The following is a 22,040-nucleotide window of genomic DNA, read 5'->3' on the forward strand; positions in this document are numbered from 1 at the left end:
GCAAAAATTTCGTAGACATGTTGTGTCACTCCTGTTCGTATTCATTAGGCTTAGAAACATCTATGATTGGTCTAGAAAGAGGATGTGGTCTTGTTCGTACAGTGATTTTAGGCCTCTGATTGGCTGTTATCTTGTTCGTATCGTATGTAAAGAGGCATTTCTACTAACATCTCTATATAAAAAAATTGGCAAAGAGAATGTGAGACAATTAAAAAGAATTTCTTATAGTAATTCTGTAAAAATCCCCCAGTGTAACATTTCCCGTAGAATATTCACTCATCAGAAATTTCCCTCCCAAAGGAAGATTCTCCCCTTAGAAATCAACCCCAAGCACAACCCCCACCCCACCCAAAAGAAATATAGAAATGACTGTATACTTCCCAATAACAAATACTATATGTAAACAATGGGCAAAGTTCAAAACCTGCAGCCCGTCCCCCGGGGACTGTGGCGGGTCATTTTATACCTAAAGACAAAGTTATTAGATTTTTTGACTATGCTGAACAAAATTGCTATCACGAAATTCTGAGCTGGTGACTTTGGGAAAGATATGAGCGTAGAAGGGGGCCTAGGTGCCCTCCAGTTTTTTGGTCACTTAAAAAGGGCACTAGAACTTTTGATTTCGTTCGAATAAGCCTTCTCGCGATATTTTAGGACCACTGGGTTGATACGATCACCCCTTGGAAGAAAAAAACAAATAAACACGCATCTGTGATCTTTTTTCTAGCAGAAAAAAAAAATTTACAAAATTCCATATTTTTCCATACAGGAATTTCAAAATCTCTACAGTAGGGTTATCTGATAAGCTAAATCTGATGGTGTGATTTTCATTGATTCTATGACTTTTTTAGGAGCGTTCTCCCCTTTTTCGAAAATAAAGCAAATATTCTCAGGCTCGTAACTTTTGATAGGTAACACTAAACTTGATGAAATTTTTATTTTTGAAATCAACATAAAATCCGATTCTTTTGATGTAGGCTATCTATTGGTATCCGTTTTTTACAGTTTCGGTTACTATTGAGCCGGATCGCTCCTTACTTACTGTTTGTTACAACAAACTGTCTGATGTTTTTAAACCATTTCAAATGCAATTTCCCAGTTGCTATAAGTTTCTTACATCGTTCATAGTCAAGAATTTTATTTTTAAGTTAAACGGAACGCATACACTATACAGGTTCAGTTGGATTTTGAAATTGATAGTCAACAGATTGTTGCGACAGCTGAATCGTAAGTTGGTAGAATTTTGTTTTATTTTGATATTTTTAGATACATTTTCTTAATGTTTAATACACAATTATTGAACGCCTGTTAGATTAAAGAAAATACAATCTTCTTTTGGAAAAATTTGTAGCCCCCCCCAAAAAAAACTTCTATTAAGACAAAAATTAGGTGTAGACTATGAACAAGGTTGGGGAATTAAGGATAGAAACGGAAGTGACCCACAAAAATATTATTTATAAAAAAATTGTATGTTATTGTCTATAGGGGGGGGGGGGGAGGTGGATATCATTTTTAAATGATAATTTATAAATTTTTTTTAATTGAATGCAGGGATGCCAAAAATCTAATTATTTTTTTCATTTAAAGCTGAGACGGAAGAAAATGATATCAAAATCCCCAGGAAACCATAGAAATATTTTGATAGACCCAGTGCCCCTTATTGGGGCTTGTTCATTGTCTTGGGTATTTTTGAATTTCTCATAGGCTATTGGATTAATTTGGCTTTTGTGTGTGCTCCCTTTTAATTAGATTCTTTGGATCTTATTGAATGTCACGGCGAACCTATTATCTATTATTCCAATTATTATGCAAGGGTTCTGAAACGCCACAGCTTTTGTTCGTTTCTACCAGATTTTTACTTCTCTTGATGAATAACAAAGAAGACCAGCGTCGAGCTAGCGACTTGCGAAGTTTTTAACTCCTGAATAATCCCGAATCTGTTGGGAATTCAAGCTGGGATTTGAGAAAGACTGATCCTGATGAAAACATTAATGTTTGTGGTCAACATTGATTTCGCCGGTGGCGCGCCACCGACATCTCAAGACAAGATCGCAAGACAAGAACATTAAAAAAAAAAAAAAAAGCTGAATTTTTGTTTCTGTTGCTTCTGTTCAAGAACAACAGTTTTGGTATGCTTCAAACTCCTTTTTAGTTTTTGCTTTTACAATTTCATTGAACACAATCAGTTAAAATGCATAATTCAATCAATCAATTAGTTTATTTTACCAAACAAATTCAGAACAAATTACTCAAAACCAGAAAATTTCCCACTAACTCGACTAAAAAGGTAAGAACAAGCCCTTTCGAGAGGTCTTTTGCATAAGACTATATCCTAAATAATTAAAAAAAAATGGATGTTGACAAATTTAATTGTCTATTTAAAGTTTTGGTGGGATAAATGTTGAAAGAATTACTGATTTGCTGCTTTAAAATGCCTTTTGAATTATTATTGTGCCTAAAAAGAATTTTTTTCTTTTTGTGAGCAAATGTGAGCACATCAAAAAGCTGAGGAAGATTTGTTAACTAACTTCAAATTGATTGAACTTCGGTTTTGGCTCGATCCAGTTCAGGATGCAAGATAAATCTTTATTGTGAATTAAATAAAAAGCAAGCTTTTTCAACTGAAATTAAGGAGCAACAGTAAAACTTATAACGAACAGAAATTACTACTCATATGATTAGGGCAGTGCCATATCCAGGATTTTTTTTCCGGGGGGGGGGCTTACGAAAGAATTTTTTTAGTTACATAAAAATAACTCAAAACAACATAATTTTTTGTATTAATTTTTGTTATTTTTTTTACGAGTCAGACAAACATTTCTGGGGGGGGGGGGGTCAAACCCCCTACCACCCCCTGGATAGGGCCTTGGATTAGGGTTGCCCCTACTCAATACCTCACTCTTTATGCAAAAGTTAGCTAGAATTTTTAAGAGGCTTATTATTCTAATTAATCGATCCATGTGTTTTAGGAGTCATTCTTAAATATTTGAAACAAAAAGTCAAACTTTAGCGTAAAGAGCTAAGTATTCAGGAAGGGGAAATTTCTTCAAATTCAAAACTTGAGGACGAATTTCTTTTCATTTTCAGATTTTATGTTGCTCCTTACTTCTGTTGAAAAAATTTGCTTTTTTATTTAATTTCTGACCTTATTAAATAATACCGGGAAATTCGGCTAACTGTACATGAATAGTTAAAACAAAATTTGCGTATTAATTTTACTTTTTTGGCTAAATGACTTTCTCGAAAGTTGTTTAATTTTATTTACAAACATTTTTATTAGTAATAAATATACGTAACTTACGAATTAACTTACGTAACGAACTTCTATATTCGTATATGCTTATTACGTATATTAGGGGGTTCCCCCCCCCCCTAGTCAATACCTAGCTCTTTACGCTTAAGTTCGAATTTTGTTCCAATTCTTTAAAAATGACCCTTAATCACAAAGGCCTTTTAATTAGATTAAATAGCTTAGTTAGAATAAATAGCTCTTATGAAAGTACTAAAAAAACTTTAGCGTAAAGAGAGAGGTATTGACTAGGGGGCGAACCCAATCATATACGTAATAATTTCTGTTCGTTTTAAGTTTTGATGTTGCTCCTTACTTTCAGTTGAAAAACTTGTTTTTTTAATTTATTTTCTTACCTTTTTTAAATAATACCGGGAAATTCGACTCCCCTTCATGGAAAATGTCCTTCCCCCAAAAAAATTCTTTTTCGTACTACCCCCTCTCCCCTCAAAAAATGCCCGAAAAATCCCTCCCTCATCCCGAAAAATATACGTGTACTTCCCAAAATCCAATACGATATGTAAACAATGGGCAAAGTTCATGGCTTGCAGCCCTTCCCTCGGGGGTTGTGGGGGGTTAATCATCCTCAAAGACATAGTTCTTAGACTTTTTGACTATTCTAAACAAACTGGATATCTCTAAATTTGGATCGGGTGACTTTGGGGAAAAATTAGGCGTGGTAAGGGGGCTGCCCTCAAATATTTTTGGTCGCTTAAAAAAAGCGTTAGAACTTTTGATATCCGACCAAATTAGCCTTCTCCCAATGTTCTAGGATCACTGGTTGGATACGTTTACCCCTAGGAACAACAAAGAAAAAAAATAGACGCGCATCTGTGATCTTTCTTCTTGCAAAAAATGCAAAATTTCACATTTTTGTATATAGGAGCTTGAAACCTCTACAGTAGGGTTCTCTTATATGCTGAATCTAATGAGCGTGATTTATTAAAATCAATTGATATTTCGGGGGTGTTTCTCCCCTTTTCCAGAAATTGGGTGAATTTTCTTGGGCTCCTAACTTTGATGAGTAACATTAAACTTTATTATTTTTTTTATTTTAAATAAGCATCAAAATTCGATTCTTTTGATGTATCTATTATTATCAAGACTCTGTTTCTTAGAGTTTCGGTTACTATTGAGCCGCATCGCTCCTTACTTCCTGGAGGAAAGTTCCTCCAACGTAAAATAGCCCCCCCAAGGAAAATTCACCAGAAAGTTCCATTTTAAAACTTGACAATGTGGAATATGGTTGGAATAATTTTAGAAAAACAATTTGTGAAGTTGCTGACGGTGTCTTAGGAAAGAAAGTTAGGACTGCAACTAAGAATATTAGTGAAAATGCTACATGTTTAATAGAGAGGAGAAGGGGATTGTACAAGAATTATCTGAGTGATAGATCAGATGAAAACCAAAGGAATGTAAAGAAAGTGGAGAATGCATTAAAATATGAACTAAGGTTGTGTGAAGTGGAGGCCGTGGATAAAATTTCTGAGGATCTGGAAGATGTAGCTAACAACAAGAGCACGAAGAACAATAGGGAAATCTTTTAGCAAGACAGTGGAGATAATATGAATGAATATTTCGTTCTCTATGTCCAAGGGGAGTCCTGGTTGAACTTCGCTGAAGTAAGGATGCTAGGACTGCTTTGAAATATTTTTAATTTTTGGTTTTATTGTTTGCAGGTTGTTGTGAGTCTTTTTTCTTTTATATAGTTTTGTCTTGCTGAGGACGGCCCTTGAACATAGGGCCAAAATATTCATTCAAATTATCTCCACTGTCTTGCAAAAATTTTTTCTCTATTGTTCTTTGTGCTTTTGTTGTTTGTTATGGAAAGGCAGTGTGGTCTTCGTCACTAAGATGTAGCTAGACGGCATAATAGTAAAATATTGAACTGGCATGTTAATATATTGTAAATCAGCAGTCAATCTGGACATGCCCCAGTTTAAGATAGGAACAGACCCGCAATTAGCGATAAGGAACGAGTTAAAGAGAGATCTTTAACTCTTTTTTTTAATCCTGGTAATGTATACCAAACAAATCCTTTAAAGTGATTAGTGCTATGTACGAGAATAACACTGCTGCGGTTAAGGTAGGAAATGAGGTTAGAAGCTGGTTTTGTATTAAATCAGAAGTTAAGCAGGGTTGTGTTCTATCCCCCTCTTTTATATGGATCATTTTGATGGACTTTGTCTTAAGGAGCACAGGAAAACCAATGGGAGACCACGGAGTCAAATCGGGAGGAAAAACTCTCCTGGACCTAGATTATGCCAACGATTTAAGCATCCTAGATGAAATGTGAGCAAAATGAATGAGCTTTTAGTGATTTTGTAAATTCAGTGCTGTTGAATAGGTTTGAAAATTAATGTTAAGGAAACCAAGTCGCCAAGGATAGGAATAATTGAGGGTGAAAAGGTGACATTGGGTAACAAAAATATTGATCAGGAGGGCAACTTCCCTTACCTTGGTAATATTTTTAGTCAGGACAGTGGGAGCAGTGAAGATGTTAAAAGTAGAATATCCAAGGCTCAATGTATTTTTTCACAGGCAAAAAAGTTTGAAAGAATTGGAAGATAAGTCTGCAATCCGAGATTAGAATATTAGAAGCTATAGTGATGATAGTGGTCAAATATGGCTCTAAAGCATGGGCGCTACTGAAAGCGGATGAAGATTTGCTAGATGTTTTCCAGAGAAATTGACTAGGGATTGTTCTGGGTACCCGGCTGACTGAACGTATTTCAAACAGTAGGCTGTACGAAAAGTGGGGTTCAATCCCGCTTTCTAGGACTATAATGACAGAAAGGTTGAGATGGCTGGGGCACGTGGTCCAGATGATGGATGACAGATTGCCGAAGACTTTCCTCTTCGGCCAACCGTCTAGGAGTAAACGGAAAGCAGGTCGGCCTCGTCTGGGTTGGGAGAACGTCATAAAGAAAGATTTAAAGGAAATGGATACTCCGTGGGAGGGTGTAAAAAGGGAGGTTATGATTATATTGGGATGGAGGAGGAGCGTGCATAGCTTAGTTGGCCTCGGGTGGCTTTGGAAATGCCCCCCTGGAAAACTTCTTGCGGAAGATTCTGGCTGAAAAACTCTTCTTAGTCCGCTTTCATTTGAAAAAGACTTTAATTTCTAATTGTTGTTAAAATCATGCCGGAAATCGCCCTCTCTGTGGAAAATTCTTCCCACAAACACGCCCCCCAGCCCCTAGTAGAAAGTTGCTCCCGTAGGTAATTCGTTCTGGAGAATTTATCCCGTGGAAAACTCCTCCATGGAGAATTCCATGGAAGATCCCCCCGTGGAAGATCCCCCTGGAAATCCTCCCGTGGAAGATCCCCCCGACGGATACACGGCAATTTCAAACCGGCAAATTCCTAGGCAATTTCAACCCAGCAAAAATTCCCCCTCGACAATTATACATAATATCTCTACAAGTAAAATTGAGTCGGCAAAAGGAAAGTAAGACGAAGAAAAAGAATTTCGTATGGGAAATCTGGCAAATTCCCCCAGTGTAAGTTTTCCCTGGAAAGTTCACCCCCCTTGGAAAATATCTCTTCTCACGCAAAATTCTTCCCGTGGAAAATCCCCCCAGCAGAAAATTATGCCCCCCCACGAAAAATGTCTGTGTAATTCCCAATAACAAATAATTATACGAAAACAATGGACAAACTTCATAACTTACAGACCTTTCTCCACGGGCTATGGGGGTCATGTTGTTTCCAATGGCATAATTACTGGACTTTTCAATCATGCTGAACAAAATAGCTATCTCAAAGTTTTGATCAGACGACTTTTAGGAAAAAGGAGGATAGAAGGTGGCTAGTTGCCCTCCATTCCTTTTGGTCACTAATAAAGGGCACTTGAACTTTTAATTTCCGTTCGAATGAGCACTTTTTAGATGTTCTAGGACTATTGGTTCAATGCGATCACACTTGGGGAAAACATAAAACAAAATCCAAGAGTTCAAGGTAACGAACTGTAAATAAGGAGCGACGCGGCTCAATAGTAATGAAAACTCTAAAAATCCGAATGTTAAAATCAATAAATATACCAATAGAATCAGTTTATTATGTTGATTCCATATATATATATATATATATATATATATATATATATATATATATATATATATATATATATATATATATATATATATATATATATATATATATATATATATATATATATATATATATATACATATATATATATATATATATATATATATATATATATATATATATATATATATATATATATATATATATATATATATATATATATATATATATATATATATATACGTTTCATTAAGTTTAGCGTTACCCATTAAAGGCTAAAAGCCTGATAAAATTTGTCTTATTTTCGAAAAGAGGGAGGGAACAACTCTTAAAAGTCTAAGAATCTTAATAAAAAAAATACACCATCAGATTAAGGGTATCAGAGAACCTTATTGCAGAGGTTTCAACCTCCTTTCTACAAAAATGTAAAATTTTCTATTTTTGCCAGAAGAAAGATCACTGATGCGTGTTTATTTTTTTTCCAGGGGTGATAGTATTGCCCCAGTGGTCCTACAATATTGGGAGAGGGCTCATTAGAAAAAAATTCAAATGTGTGGTGCCCTTTTTTAGTGACGAAAAGATTCAGGGGCAACTAGGCCCTCTCCCCCGCCCCTTTTCCCAAAATCGTCTGATTTTCATATTGAGATAGCCATATTGTTTATCATAGCTGAAAACCCAATAACTATGCCTTTGGATATAACAACCCCTCCTCCAGGCCCCAGGGGAAAGTTCCTTAAGCTATAAAAATCGTCCATTGTTTACACATAGTATTTGTTATTGGGAGGTGTGAATGCATTTTCGGGTGGGGCGGGACAAATTTTGTTCTGGAGGGGTGGGGGGTCGACTGGATAATTTTAACTGGGGGGGGGGGGCTACCAGGGGTTGAAGTTTTCAGGGGAACTTTTACAGTGGGGGAATTTGCCATAATTCCTATACAAAATTCCTTGTATGTCTCGCTTTCTCTTTTCCGTCTCAATTTTACACGTGGACTTGTTAGGGCTAATTGTCCAGGGTAATTTTCTATAGAATAATTAAGTGGGGAGGGTTATTTCTCCATGGAGGTGCAGCCAGATTTCCTGGTATTATTTAAAAAACGATTAGAAATTAGACGAAAAAATAATTTTTTTTTAACTGAAACTGAGGAGCAACATTAAAACTTAAAACGAACAGAAATTACTATACGTATTAAGGGGTATGCCCCCTCTTCAGCACCTCGCTCTTTACGATAAAGTTTGAACTTTTTCCCCATTGTTTAAGAAAGACTCCTGAAATCTGAGGGTCGTTTAATTAGAACAATAAGAAGCCTTTTTAAAAGTATTAGAAAACTTTGGCGTAAAGTACGAGTACGGTCTGTTCGTTTTAAATTTTAACGTTGCTCCTTACTTTCAGTTGAAAAACTTGTTTTTTTTAATTTGATAAATACATAAACACGCATCCGTGATCTTTCTTCTGTAAAAAAAAAAAAATACAAAATTCCACATTTTTGAAGATGAGAGCTTGAAACTTCTACAATAGGCTTTTCAGATACTCTGAATCTATGGTGTGATTTGAGTTAGGATTCCTTGACCTTTAGGGGATGTTTTCCCCTTTTTCCGAGAATCAGGCAAATTTTTCAGGCCCGTAGCTTTTAATTTTGAACGAGATTAAATTGTAAAATCTAGTTTTTTTAACTGAAAGTATGGAACGATATTAAAACTTGAAAAGAACAGAAATTATTCCGTATATGAAAGGGGCTGTCCCCTCCTTAACTACTTGCTCTTTACAGTAAAGTTTTTTATTATTTAAAAAAAAGAGTTTTGAGAAAGAGTCAAACTTTAGCGTAAAGAGGAGGCGGTGAGGAGGGGACAGCCTCTTTCATATACGGATTGATTTCTGTTCGTTTTAAATTTCAATGTCGCTCCCTACTTTCAGTTAAAAAAAAACTTTTTTTTTCATTTAATTTCTGAACGTTTTTAAATTAATGCAGGTTTTGATTTTGGTTCACTGTACATAAATAATTAAAACGAAATTTGCATATTAATTTTACTTTTTTGGCTAAATGACTTTCTCGAAAGTTGTTTAATTTTATTTATGAACGTTTTTATTAGTAATAAATATACGTAACTTACGGATTAACTTTACGTAACGAACTTTTATATTCGTATATTTTTTTTATGTATATTAGGGGGGTTCACCCCCTATTCAATACCTAGATCTTTCCACTAAAGTGCGAATTTTTTTTCTTCAATTCTTTAAAAATGACCTCTTAATCACAAAGGCCATTAATTAGAATAAATAGCTCTTATGAAAGTACTATAAAAAAAACTTTAGCGTGAAGAGCGAGGTATTGACTAGGGGATGAACCCAATCATATACTTAATAATTTCTGTTCGTTTTAAGTTTTGATGTTGCTCCTTACTTTCAGTTGAAAAACTAGTTTTTTTTTATTTGATTTCTGATCGTTTTCTTAAATAATGCTGGAAATACGGTGCCCCCTTCATAGCAATGTCCCTTCCCCCATGAAAACTTCCGCCAAAGTAACCCCCAACACCCCCCCCCCCACTACCAGAAAAAAAAACCCTGAAAACGTCTGTATACTTCAAAATAACCAATATCATATGTAAACATTGGGCAAAGTTCATAACTTGCAGACCTTCCCCCAGGGACTGTGAGGGATTAAGTCATCCTCAAAGACATAGTTATTATATTTTTCGACCATGCTGAACAAAATGGCTATCTCAAAACTTTGGTCGGGTGACTTTGAGAAAAAATGAGCGTGGGAGGGGGCCTAGTTGCCCTTCATTTTTGGTCATTTAAAAAGGGCACTAAAACTTATAATTCCTGTTCAAATGAGCCCTCCCATGATATTCTAGGACCACTGGGTTGATACGATCACTCCTGCGGAAAAAAAACAACAACATAAACACACATCCGTGATGTTTCTTCTGGCAAAAATACAAAATTCCACATTTTTGCAGATGGGAGCTTGAAACCTCTACAGTAGGGTTCTCTGGTACGCTGAATCTCATGGTGTGATTTTCATTAAGGTTCTATGACTTTTAGGTTATGTTTCCCTCTTTTTCGAAAATCAGGCAAATTTTATCAGGCGCGTAGCTTTTGATGGGTAGGACTGAACTTGATGAAACTTAAATATTTGAAATCAGCATAAAAAATCTACTTCTTTTTATATATCTATTGGTATCAAAATTCCGCTTTTTAGAGTTTCGGTTACTATTGAGCCGGGTCGCTCCTTACAGTTCGTTACCACGAACTGTTTGACACACCATGCTCACCCTTTTGACATAAGTTATGCACGGAGGACTTAATCTGATGTTGACTTTGCCGACTATGTCACCGTCCTTAGCAGAAATCTCGACCAACTTATGTCTGCACTTGAGACGCTCTCCTCCACTGGAGTTGGGCTGCAAATCAACTGGAAGAAAACGAAGATCATTCCAATAGAAAAGACCGCATTGGCATCACCCTTAACTGTTGCGAGCAACGGCCAAGCTGTTGACGTGATAAGGCAGTTCACTTATCTCAGATAAACTATATCTTCAAATGGCACATTTGACGCCGAAATCTCCGCCAGATCAGTCAAGGCAAACTGTATTCAGACGGCTCCTGAGAGCAGTCTTCCACAAACTGCAAACTATTCGCCTTACAGAAGCCCAAAATTTACAACGCCACAGTCTCAAGCATCATGATTTACTCTTCTGAGACATGACCAATAATCCAGACACAGCTGAGAAATGTCGAGGCCATCCAAAGCAGACACTTTCGACGAGTTGAAGGTTTCAAATAGTATGACAAGATCCGCAATACCGAGATCCTGAAAACCTTCAAGTTAGCGAACCTCTCCACCCAAGTAGAAGCTCGTTCTCTAAGATGGTACGGCCACTTACTCCGCCTCCCGTCAACTACCCCTGCAAGGATCATTTCGGACTTCAATCACTCAATTATCTGGAAACGTCCTCGAGGGAGGCCGTGCACCAGATGGGCTGATGTTATAAATCAACGCCTCTTCAATCGCAACATCAACCCTAATGAGGCCTCATCCTTAGGCCTGGGCAGGGTTGCTTGGAGAAGACTGACAGTGCTGCCAACCAGTTCCCTCTACGCTGGCGACCCTGCTGAGCAAGAGCGTTAGGTAATTAAGTAAAGTAAGTTAGTAGCTTTTAATGGGTAACACTAAACTTAATGAATTTTATATATTTTGAATCAGCATAATGAGCCAATTTTTTTATACCCCTCTTGATATCAAATGTCCATTTTTAAGAGCTTTTATTACTATTGAGCCGCTTCGCTCCTTACTTACAGTTAGTTACCAGGAACTGTTTGACAAGTTTGGTTTTAACTCATCCCTGAAACTAGCCCTTCCTAATATATTGATGTCAGTAAAATCTCATTGTGGATGAAACTGAAGTTCCTGGAATGATTAATGGAAAAATAATATAGAGCAATTCAAAAACCTCCCAAAACTATTTATCAAGATCGTATATTAAGAGCCAATTATTTTTTAAAGATAGTAAACAAAGAAAGTACTTGATTGATAAAGAGATTCATACATCCAGACTACATCAAATAAAAATAATAGAACAAGATGTAGTCAATACTAGAGACTATTGTTTTTATGGGTGACAGAATTTATCTGTTTCTGGGTAAGGTAGGCTCAGGTAATTTGGCATAAATAACTCATCAATCAAACCTGAAATTTCATGTTTTTCAAGGGATGAAATATAAAGAGGCCATGAAAACCCTAAGAACGATATTCAGTCTTGCAGTAAAGTGAAAATTACTTAAATAAAATTTAAAGCCACATTAAAAAAATAGTGTAAACACAAAACAGAAAAAAATAGTGCTAATAAAAAATAACAGTAACAGAATAAATAACAGTATTAATAACAAAAAAAAGGTTATATGAATTTTGAAGCACTTTTCTTACGAAACTTAGTTTCCTTTTAACCGTCGGGCTATATATTTATGGTGAAGGAAGAATAAATCTAGTCATAACGTTCATAGGCATTTAAGTTTTGAGTTTTAGCCCCCCCCCCCTCCAAGACAAAAGCAAATATTATATGTCTCTCTCTCTCTCTCTCTCTCTCTCTCTCTCTCTCTCTATCTTTCCTTCTTTCTTTTTGTTTTCTACTTGACATTTTTACGGAGCCCTTTTGCATGATGAGAACCGTTTTTTTTTTTAAGCTTTGTTTATTCTTATCAGTGTGGTAAGTAGGTGAAAAATAATTTATCGTCATTTTAAGAGTGTGACAACCAGGATCCAATATATATCTAGAGACCTTCTGCCTTTCCCGTTCCCATAAATTTCCACCATCCCAACAATGCTTCTTTACAGCTATCTAGACAGGCAAGGGGAAGTAATCCTAAATAAATCGAGCCTCTTACCTATCTCTTTCACTGTTTTGTCTTGACATTCTACAACTCGGATGATGCAGTTCAGCAAGTTCTATGTGTTCCACATTGTTTCTTGGTGGTGCAGGTGACGCAGCAGGAAATGGCGGAGGAGGAATTCCGCTTGACATACTTGATGATGATGGCATTACTACACCACCACCTATAGTGAGAATGTTTGTAATGATAATGCATCACATATGTTATATTGACAGATATACCTGACCAGTAGATTAAACGATGAAAACTATCTGCATAAACTAGTTTTACTAACACCTATTTGCAGTACTAAGGCATCTGAATTTAATACAGCAGCAAACATTCCCCCCCCCTGCTTCTTGGTCAGAGTTCCACTCTTCCCTCCTCCGGTTAAATATATTGTTGGATAACTCATGGGGAGGGGTATAATCTAAGAATATATTCGACAGTTTTTTTTTATTTATTCAAAGCATTTGGCATCATATATCTGATTTTAACTGTCGATTTTTTTTTATTTATAGTCTAAAAATTAAATATCAAAATTCAGTTATATTTCTTCAATGAGCTCTAGCTAAAGAATAGAGTAATAAGAAAAGCCAAGAGTTATAAAATGTCCAATTTTGCGCGTGTGTGTGTTTTTTTGTTTTTTTTCTTTCGTTGACCAAAGAACACATTTGCACTGCAGAAGTGGAAGAATGAATTGGCAAGAATTTGGTTTGAAAATGCTGTACTAACACTATTGTTTGTCGATGTATTTCCTACTAGCACTAAGTCTTTACATATTTTGTCTTGTTAACCATAATAATATTAAAACTGTTTTCCAATTTTCAGCTTTTATGATTTAAAGAATATCTGTCAAAAACATTCACTCTGATGGATTGATTGCCAGAATTATGCCTGATAGTAGAAAAGAGCCCAATTCACCCAATTTTATATTTCCATTTCGTTTTAATTGTCAGCAATCTATGTATCGGATGTAATCGAAATGTTTTACGATGTAATATACACACTTGAAATTACCAATTAACTACATTCTTGATCAACTGCAAAGTTAGAAGCATAAATACTTTCAAAATAGCACTATAAAACTTTAGCGGAAACTTTAGCGACCCCCCTCACACACGAAATAATTTCTCTTAGTCAAAAGTTTTGATGTCACTCTTTACTTTCACTTGAAACAAGACTTTTTTATTTGAAAGATAAAACTTGTCTTACTTGGTGTTTTATTATCCATAGTAATTTCGTTTTCTCCATTCATTAAATGAAGTCGCTAAATAAAACGCTCGCAATTTAGACCCATTGACTACATTATTCACGCTCATAAATGATTTAAGTATAACACTGTTAAACCTTAGCTTAGAGAGCTATATGTTAAGAGATGCCGCCTCGGCAACCCCTTCCATAGAGGAAATAACTCCAATACGTTTTAAGTTTTGGTGTCACTCTTTTGTTTCATTTGATGAAAATATGTTGTTGAATTTCTAATTTAGAAGTAAAAGAGGCCTTACCTGGTGTTTCTATCATCCACCGCAGTCTCGTCTTCTTCGGTCTTCTCATAATCAAAGCAATAGGCAAATATTTAAGAAAAACAACCCGTATCCAATTTGGCATTCTATGAGTTCGGGGTCCCCGAAAATTCCAGTTTATAATCACTACTGTCACCAAAATACTTACAGTATTCATTATGAATGTAAATAACAAATATTTGGCTATTAATGGAAGCACAAGGCTTGTTGGTGGTAGGATTTTTGACACAAGTAAAAGAAACACAACCAATGATAGTAAAATACTAATACCAAGTGTGATTTTTTCACCGGCTTCGGCTGGTAAATAAAATACGAGCACACATAAAAACGAAATGAGCACTGTTGGTAATATTAAATTCACTGTGTAAAATAAAGTTTTTCGACGAATTGTTATATAAAATGTTAAATCAGTTTCAGTTTGATTGTTATCACCTATGTTTTCATTTAAGTAAGCAGGGACCTCTATTATGTCCCAAGTTCCAGATTTCCAATAGTCTGATAAATCTACAAATGGTTTATGTAAATATAATTGAAGAGAAACTTGATCACCATTAAATGTCCAAGAACCAAATTTGAGGACACATGTCTGTTGATCAAAAGGGAAATATGTCACATCGATGGTGCAAGAGCTCTATAAAGAAAAAAAATTGAAAAGAATAAAAAAGAACCTAAATAAAAGTAAAATATTTCTTATGTAAGCCTTTTCAAAAGCTTAAAATTAGTCTGGTAGCTTAGAAGAAAAAATAAAATAGAGACGCAACTTTAGTATGTTTGCATTTTACTGATTGTCTGCTAATTCAAACATTTTAAGTTCTTAAGCCTGATATTAAAAAAGGTTTTTTTTTGCTGGTTCAATTTTTTCTATTTTAACTATTTGAAGGATTTAGTAAAACGTATTATGCATATATATTTCAATAAATATCTATAAAAAATGGTAGAAATAGTTTATTTTTTGAAGAAAAAAAACAATTTTGAAGACAGGTGATTCAACGATTGGTGAAGTAGATAAGACAGTCTTATAACCAAGGATTGATAGTGCAAAAGGTATGTAGAAAGCAGAATAAAAAAGCCATAGCTCAATTTTGGAACGTGAGAGAAAGCCAAAAAAAAAATCCAAGAACCCAAAAGAAAGTTGTGTTGAGTATTTGTGACAGCATATAACGATGATAAAGAAAAACTGGGTATCCCAGATAGGGATTGTGTGTGATTATCTGATGACGACCTTTCATCTCTGGGAATTCTTTTTAAGGTAGTCAAAATGAAATTTAAAACAGCGTTGGATGGAGAAGAGGTTTTTGAACTGTTTGTCTGCCTCAAGTGGCTTACTCAACGATAAATTTGAATTAGTACACTAAATGTAGAGCTTAGAACACAGGAAGATCTCGGATTGACAGTTACAATACCGCGCTTATATTTTTCAAATTTCTTCATAGAGTGGAAGAACCTAATAAAAATGAGTGTATATTAGCAATACAGAAGGTTTTCATTTTGAAACATTTTTGTGCCAGGACAAAAAAGGCCGTGCCTATTCAAGGTGCAATTTTTTACCTTGAAACAACAGTTGTGGCCAAGACTCAGAATACCTCTGAGTGAAATGTGTTAATTGATTTTTAATGGCCAAAAAGCTTAGGAATATTAGTTAACCATGGTCAGAGACAATGAGTTTATAATCCTCCATCTTGAATAATTCCATACCGCCATCTTTAAAATGCAAAGTTCTTGTGTTAAAAATCCTTGATGATACGGTCTATTGAAAATTAATTTTCTACGTCTCTGGTGGAATTGGTCAATGCTTCTGCCTTATTGATTACAGATCTTTGGTCCGATACTGAGCGGAACCAACGAACAGAAATTATTACGTATTTGAATAAAGTTGCCCCTCCTCAAGACCTCGCTCTTTACGCTAAAGTGTTTTTATAGAATTTTAGAAATAGCTTTATTATTCTAACTGAATGGCCTTGTGTTTCAGGATCCGTTCTTAATTAATTCAGACACAAAGTCAAATTTTAGCGTAAAGAGCGAGGTCTTGCTAGGGGCAACCTTTTTCATATACGTGATAATTTTTGCTCGTTTTAAGTTTTGATATCGCTCCTTACTTTTAGTTGAAAAAACTTGCTTTTTAATTTAATTTCTGATCGTTTTTCAATAATACCGAGAAATCCGGCTCCCCCTGCATGGAAAATTCCTTCTCCCCACGGAATTTTCTTCCATGGAAAGTGCTTTGCCTGTAAAGTACCCCCTTCCTCACCAGGGAAATTTCCCCCAGACAATTCCATTCTAGCTGAATATTCCACGGGGAAAGTTTCTTGCGGATTATTCTGGGTGAAATATTTTTCTTAGCTCACTTTCATTTTAATAAATACTTTAATTTCTGATTAATTTTAAAATCATGCCAGAAATCTCTTCCTCTGTGGAAAGGTTTTCCCACAAACAACCCTCCCCCGCCTCCTAGTAGAAAGTTGCTCCCGTACAAACTTCCCTCTGGAAACTTTATCCCGCGGGGAACTCCCCTATGGACAATTTCTCTTGTGAAAAATCCCCCCCCCCACTGAAAGATACTCTAGGCAAATCCAACCCGCTAAAAATTTCACCCGGACGATTCCCCTTAACATCTCCAAAGCCGACATGTAAATTGAGTCGGCAATGAGAAAGTAAGACAAATAAAAATAACTTCATATAGGACTTCTGGCAAATTCCCCGAGTGTAAAATTCCCCCTGAAGAGTCCCCCCCCCATCAGAAAATTCCATCCCAATGGAAAATTTTCCCCGTGGAAAAACCCCACGGCGAAAATCCCCCCCCCACCCCACCCCCAAAAAGCGTCGGTATACTTCCCAAAAGCAAATGTTACACGTTAACAATGGGCAACAGACATGAGCTACAGACCTTTCCCCAGGGGCTGTGAGGGGTCATGTTACCCCAGATTCATAGATATCTGGCTTTTGAACTATTCTAAACAAAATGCCCATATCAAACTTTGGAAATCTTAATCGGTCAACTATGAGGAAAAAAGGGGGATGGGAGAAAGGCACATTGCCCTCCAATCTTTTTGGTCACTTAAAAAGGGCATTCGAACTTTTAAATTCCGTTAGAATGAGTCCTTCCCCGATATTCTAGGACTATTGGTGCGACGCGATCACCCCTAGGAAAAAAGTAAAAAAAAAAGATGAACACGCATCCGTGATCTTTCTTCTGACAAAAAATACGAAATTCCACATTTTTAACACATGAAAGCGTGAAATTTTTAAAGTAGGGTTTTCGGATACGTTCAGTTTCAACAAACAATTAAATAAGTAAAACAATTAAATAAGTAAAATTAAAATAGGTAAATAGTTAAAGGCATATAGATGCAACTCAGTGTGATTTTCATTAAGATTCCTTGACCTTTAAGGGGTGTTCCCCCCTTTTTGAAAAACCAAGCAAATTTTATCAGGCTCGTAGCTTTTGATAAGTTACATTAAAACTTAATGAGTCTTATATATTTAGATTCAGCATAATAAGCCAAATCTTATGGTATATTTGTTAATATCAAAATTCGGTCTTTTAGAGTTTGGGTTACTATTGAGCCGTATCGCTCCTTACTTACAGTTTGTTACCACGAATTATTTGATACAGGCTTGTAAAATCATAAAGCATTTTTACAGAGAGTAGGTAAAGAAGACAAACAAATAGTTATATGTATATAGGTAAATAGGAACACAATTAAATAAGTAAAATTAAAATAGGTAAATAGTTAAAGGCAAATAGATGAAAGTTAAAGAGGTAAAAATTAAAGAGGCAAAAAGGTTAAAATGCAAATAGGATACACAGAATTCATAGGTTAATTGGTAGACAGTAACCAAGTAAATCGGAATTATAGAGAGAAATATTTACAGTGGACGCTTTTTTCAAATATAATGAATTTGATATTATATAAGACGAATTTTATATAATCTAAAAACATCATCTTTATTAATATTTTATTGTATTATTAATTTGTAAATACAAAAAACTTACAAAAAGAATATAAAAACTAAGTAACTGTTTATTAGGTGCTCGCCTCAAACTTGTATGTTCGTCAGTTTTTACTGCATTTCAATAAATAAGTTTTTTTTTTAATTCTATCTAGTACCTTTTCATAGCTTAAGCTTCACAAAAATCAATTTTAAAAAACAGACCTTCAGGCTAGTCAAATTAGGAGAGGGAATTACCCCTATTAGACTCTCCCCTAGATTTTGAAAAAAACTTTTTTTTCGTATTTTCATTGAAAAATACCACTTTTGGGATTTAAGTAACAAAATTTAAATTACACAGAATGGCCCTCTATGCCCAGATTTTGAAGAGTGCATTATCCACCATCTAAATTTTCATGACTTGACGTCCCTTTATACCTCCAAACATATACACTTTGCTTTTATCATAGGCAGCGCGCTAGCGCTGCCTAAGTAAAGAACGATGTGGGCACATTGTGTTTTTTTTTTCTCCATACCCGGGCACTTCGTATCGAAGGAGTTGTCGTAAAAACTTCGAAAAGGGCTCATTCGATTGGAAATTAGAGTAGATAGTGCCTTTTTAATAGTCAAAAGTGATTGGAGGGAAACAAGCCCCCCCCCCCCGCCCATTTTGAGATGGCCATTTTGTTCAGCGTTGTTGATTTCCTAATAGAAAATATCTTTTTGAGGAAGACACTCCCCCACAACCCTCGGGGTAAGGGTTTTAAGTTATGCCCTGAGGGCATATAAGATCAATGTTGACACAATGTACAGTTTATTATTTTTTTTTCTTTAAAGCCAGGCACTTCATATAGAAGGGGTTGTCGTGGAGACTTTAAAAGGGGATCATTCGATTGGAAATCGAGAGTCCTAGTGTCCTTTTTTATAGTCGAAAGTGATTGGAGGGCAACTAGCCCCCCCCCTCACGCCAATCATTCCCCAAACACATCCAATCAAAATTTTGAGATAGCCATTTTGTTCAGCGTAGTTGATTTCCACATAGAAAATGTGTTTTTGAGTAGGACACTCCCCCACAACCCTCAGGGCAAGGGTTTTAAGTTATGCCCTGGGGGCATATAAGTTTTTATAGAAGGCGTTGTCGTAGAGACTTCAAAACGGGCTCATTCGATTGGAATTTCAAAGAGCTAGTGTCCTTTTTAATAGTCGAAAGTGATTGAAGGGCAACTAGCCCCCCACTCTCTCCCATAATTCCCCCAAACACATCCAATCAAAATTGCGAGATAGCCATTTTGTTCAGCGTGGTTGATTTCCAGATAGAAAATATGTTTTTGAGGAGGACACTCCCCCACAACCCTTAGGGCTAGGGTTTTAAGTTGTGCCCTGGGGGCATATAAGATTTTTATTGATGGCATTGTCGTAGAAACTTCAAAACAGGCTTATTCGATTGGAAATTCAAAGGACTAGTGCCCTTTTTAATATTCGAAAGTGATTGGAGTGCTACTATCCCCCCACGCCCATCATTCCCAGACGCATCCAATCAAAATTTTGAGATAGCCATTTTGTTCAGCGTAGTTGATTTCAAGATAGAAAATGTGTTTTTGAGGACGAGACTCCCCCACAGCCCTCAGGGCAAGGGCTTTAAGTTATGCCCTAGGGGCATATAGGCTTTTTATAGAAGGCGTTGTCGTAGAAACTTCAAAACAGGCTCATTTGATTGGAAATTCAAAAGGATAGTGCCCTTTTTTAATAGTCGAAAGTGATTGGAGGGCAACTAGCCCCCCCCCCCCTAAGCCCATCTTTACCCCAAACACATCTAATCAAAATTGTTAGATAACCATTTTGTTCAACGTAGTTAATTTCCAGATAGAAAATAGGTTTTGAGGAGGACACTCCCCCAAAAACCTCAGGGCAAGGGTTTTAAGTTATGCCCTGGAGGAATATAACGGCATATAGACCCCCCCACGTCAATTATTCCCCCAAACACATCCTATCAAAATTGTGAGATAGCCATTTTGTTCAGCGCAGTTGATTTCTAGATAGAAAATATGTTTTTGGAGGAGCACATTCCCCCACAACCCTCAGGGCAAGCGTTTTAATTTATGCTTTGAGGGCATATAAGGTTTCTATAGAAGGCGTTGTCGTAGAAACTTCAAAACAGGCTCATTTGATTGGAAATTCAAAGGGATAGTGCCCTTTTTAATAGTCGAAAGTGATTGGAGGGCACCTAGCCTCCCCCCTCCACGCCCATCATTCCCCAAAACACACCCAACCAAAATTTGAGATAGCCATTTTGTTCAGCGTAGGCTAGTTGATTTCCAGATAGAAAATATGTTTTTGAGGAGGACACTCCCCTGCGACCCTCAGGGGAAAGGTTTTAAATTATGCCCTGGGGGCATATAAGGTTTTTATAGAAGGCGTTGTCTTAGAAACTTCAAAACAAGCTCCTTCGATTGGAAATTCAAAGAGCTAATACCTTTTTTTAAAGTCGAAAGTGATTGGAGGGCAACTAGCTCCCCCCGCGCCCATCATTCCCCCAAACACATCCAATCAAAATTTTGAGAGAGCCATTTTGTTCAGCATAGTCAATTTCCAGATAGAAAATATGTTTTTGAGGAGGAAACTCCCCCACAACCCTCAGCGCAAAGGTTTTAAGTTATGCCCTGGAGGCATATAAGGTTTTTATAGAAAGCGTTCTCGTAGAAACTTCAAAACAGAATCAGCCGATTGGGAATTCAAAGGGCTAGGGCCCTTTTTATAGTTGAAAGGGATAGGAGGGCAACTAGCCCCCCGAGCCCATCATTCCCCAAACACATCCAATCAGAGTTTGAGATAACCATTTTTTTCAGCGTAGGCTAGTTGATTTCCAGATAGAAAATATGTTTTTTAGGAGGACACTCCCCCAAAACCCTCAGGGCAACAGTTTTAAGTTATGCCCTGGGGGCATATAAGGTTTTTATAAGAAGGCGTTGTCTTAGAAATTTCAAAAGAGGCTCATTTGATTTGAAATACAAATGGCTAGTGCCATTTTTAATAGTCGAAAGTGATTGGTGAGCAACTAGCCCCCCCCCCCCTAAGCCCATCTTTCCCCCAAACACATCTAATCAAAATTGTGAGATAGCCATTTTGTTCAACGTAGTTAATTTCCAGATAGAAAATAGGTTTTTGAGGAGGACACTCCCCCAAAAACCTCAGGGCAAGGGTTTTAAGTTATGCCCTGGGGGCACATAAGGGCATATAGCCCCCCCCCCAAGCCAATCATTCCCCCCAACACATCTAATCAAAATTGTGAGATAGCCATTTTGTTCAGCGCAGTTGAATTCTAGATCCAAAATATGTTTTTGAGAAGGACACTCCCCCACAACCCTCAGGGCAAGCGTTTTAATTTATGCTCTGGGGGCATATAAGGTTATTATAGAAGGCGTTGTCGTAGAAACTTCAAAACAGGCTCATTTTATTAGAAATTCAAAAGGCTAGTGCCCTTTTGAATAGTCGAAAGTGATTGGATGGCAACTAGCTCCCCCCAAGCCCATCATTCCCCCGAACACATCCAATCAAAATTTTGAGAAAGCCATTTTGTTCAGCATAGTTGGTTTCCAGATAGAAAATATGTTTTTGAGGAGGACACTCCCCCGCAACCTTCAGGGGAAAGGTTTTAAATTATGCCCTGGGGGCATATAAGGTTTTTATAGAAGCCGTTGTCTTAGAAACTTCAAAACAGGCTCATTCGATTGGAAATTCAAAGAGCTAATACCCTTTTTTAAAGTCGAAAGTGATTGGAGGGCAACTAGCTCCCCCCACGCCCATCATTCCCCCAAACACATCCAATCAAAATTTTGAGAGAGCCATTTTTTTCAGCATAGTCAATTTCCAGATAG

General features: G+C 36.4%; 1 protein-coding gene across 1 annotated transcript in view; it reads right to left on the reverse strand.

Annotated features, from left to right (window-relative positions):
- LOC148940168 (acetylcholine receptor subunit beta-like 1) overlaps window positions 1–22,040 on the reverse strand; it is a 169,371-nt gene that overhangs the window by 125,262 nt on the left and 22,069 nt on the right. The window contains exons 3-4 of the mRNA XM_089106088.1: window positions 14,218–14,866; window positions 12,725–12,893 (exon numbers count right to left, since the gene is read on the reverse strand). Of these exons, the coding sequence (XP_088962214.1) occupies window positions 12,725–12,893; window positions 14,218–14,866 (818 nt within the window). The remainder of the gene's footprint in view (window positions 1–12,724; window positions 12,894–14,217; window positions 14,867–22,040) is intronic.

The sequence above is a fragment of the Artemia sp. Qi Xiang Cuo genome, chromosome 20 (assembly GCF_049724085.1).
Source record: "Artemia sp. Qi Xiang Cuo chromosome 20, ASM4972408v1, whole genome shotgun sequence".
Taxonomy (NCBI): domain Eukaryota; kingdom Metazoa; phylum Arthropoda; class Branchiopoda; order Anostraca; family Artemiidae; genus Artemia; species Artemia sp. Qi Xiang Cuo.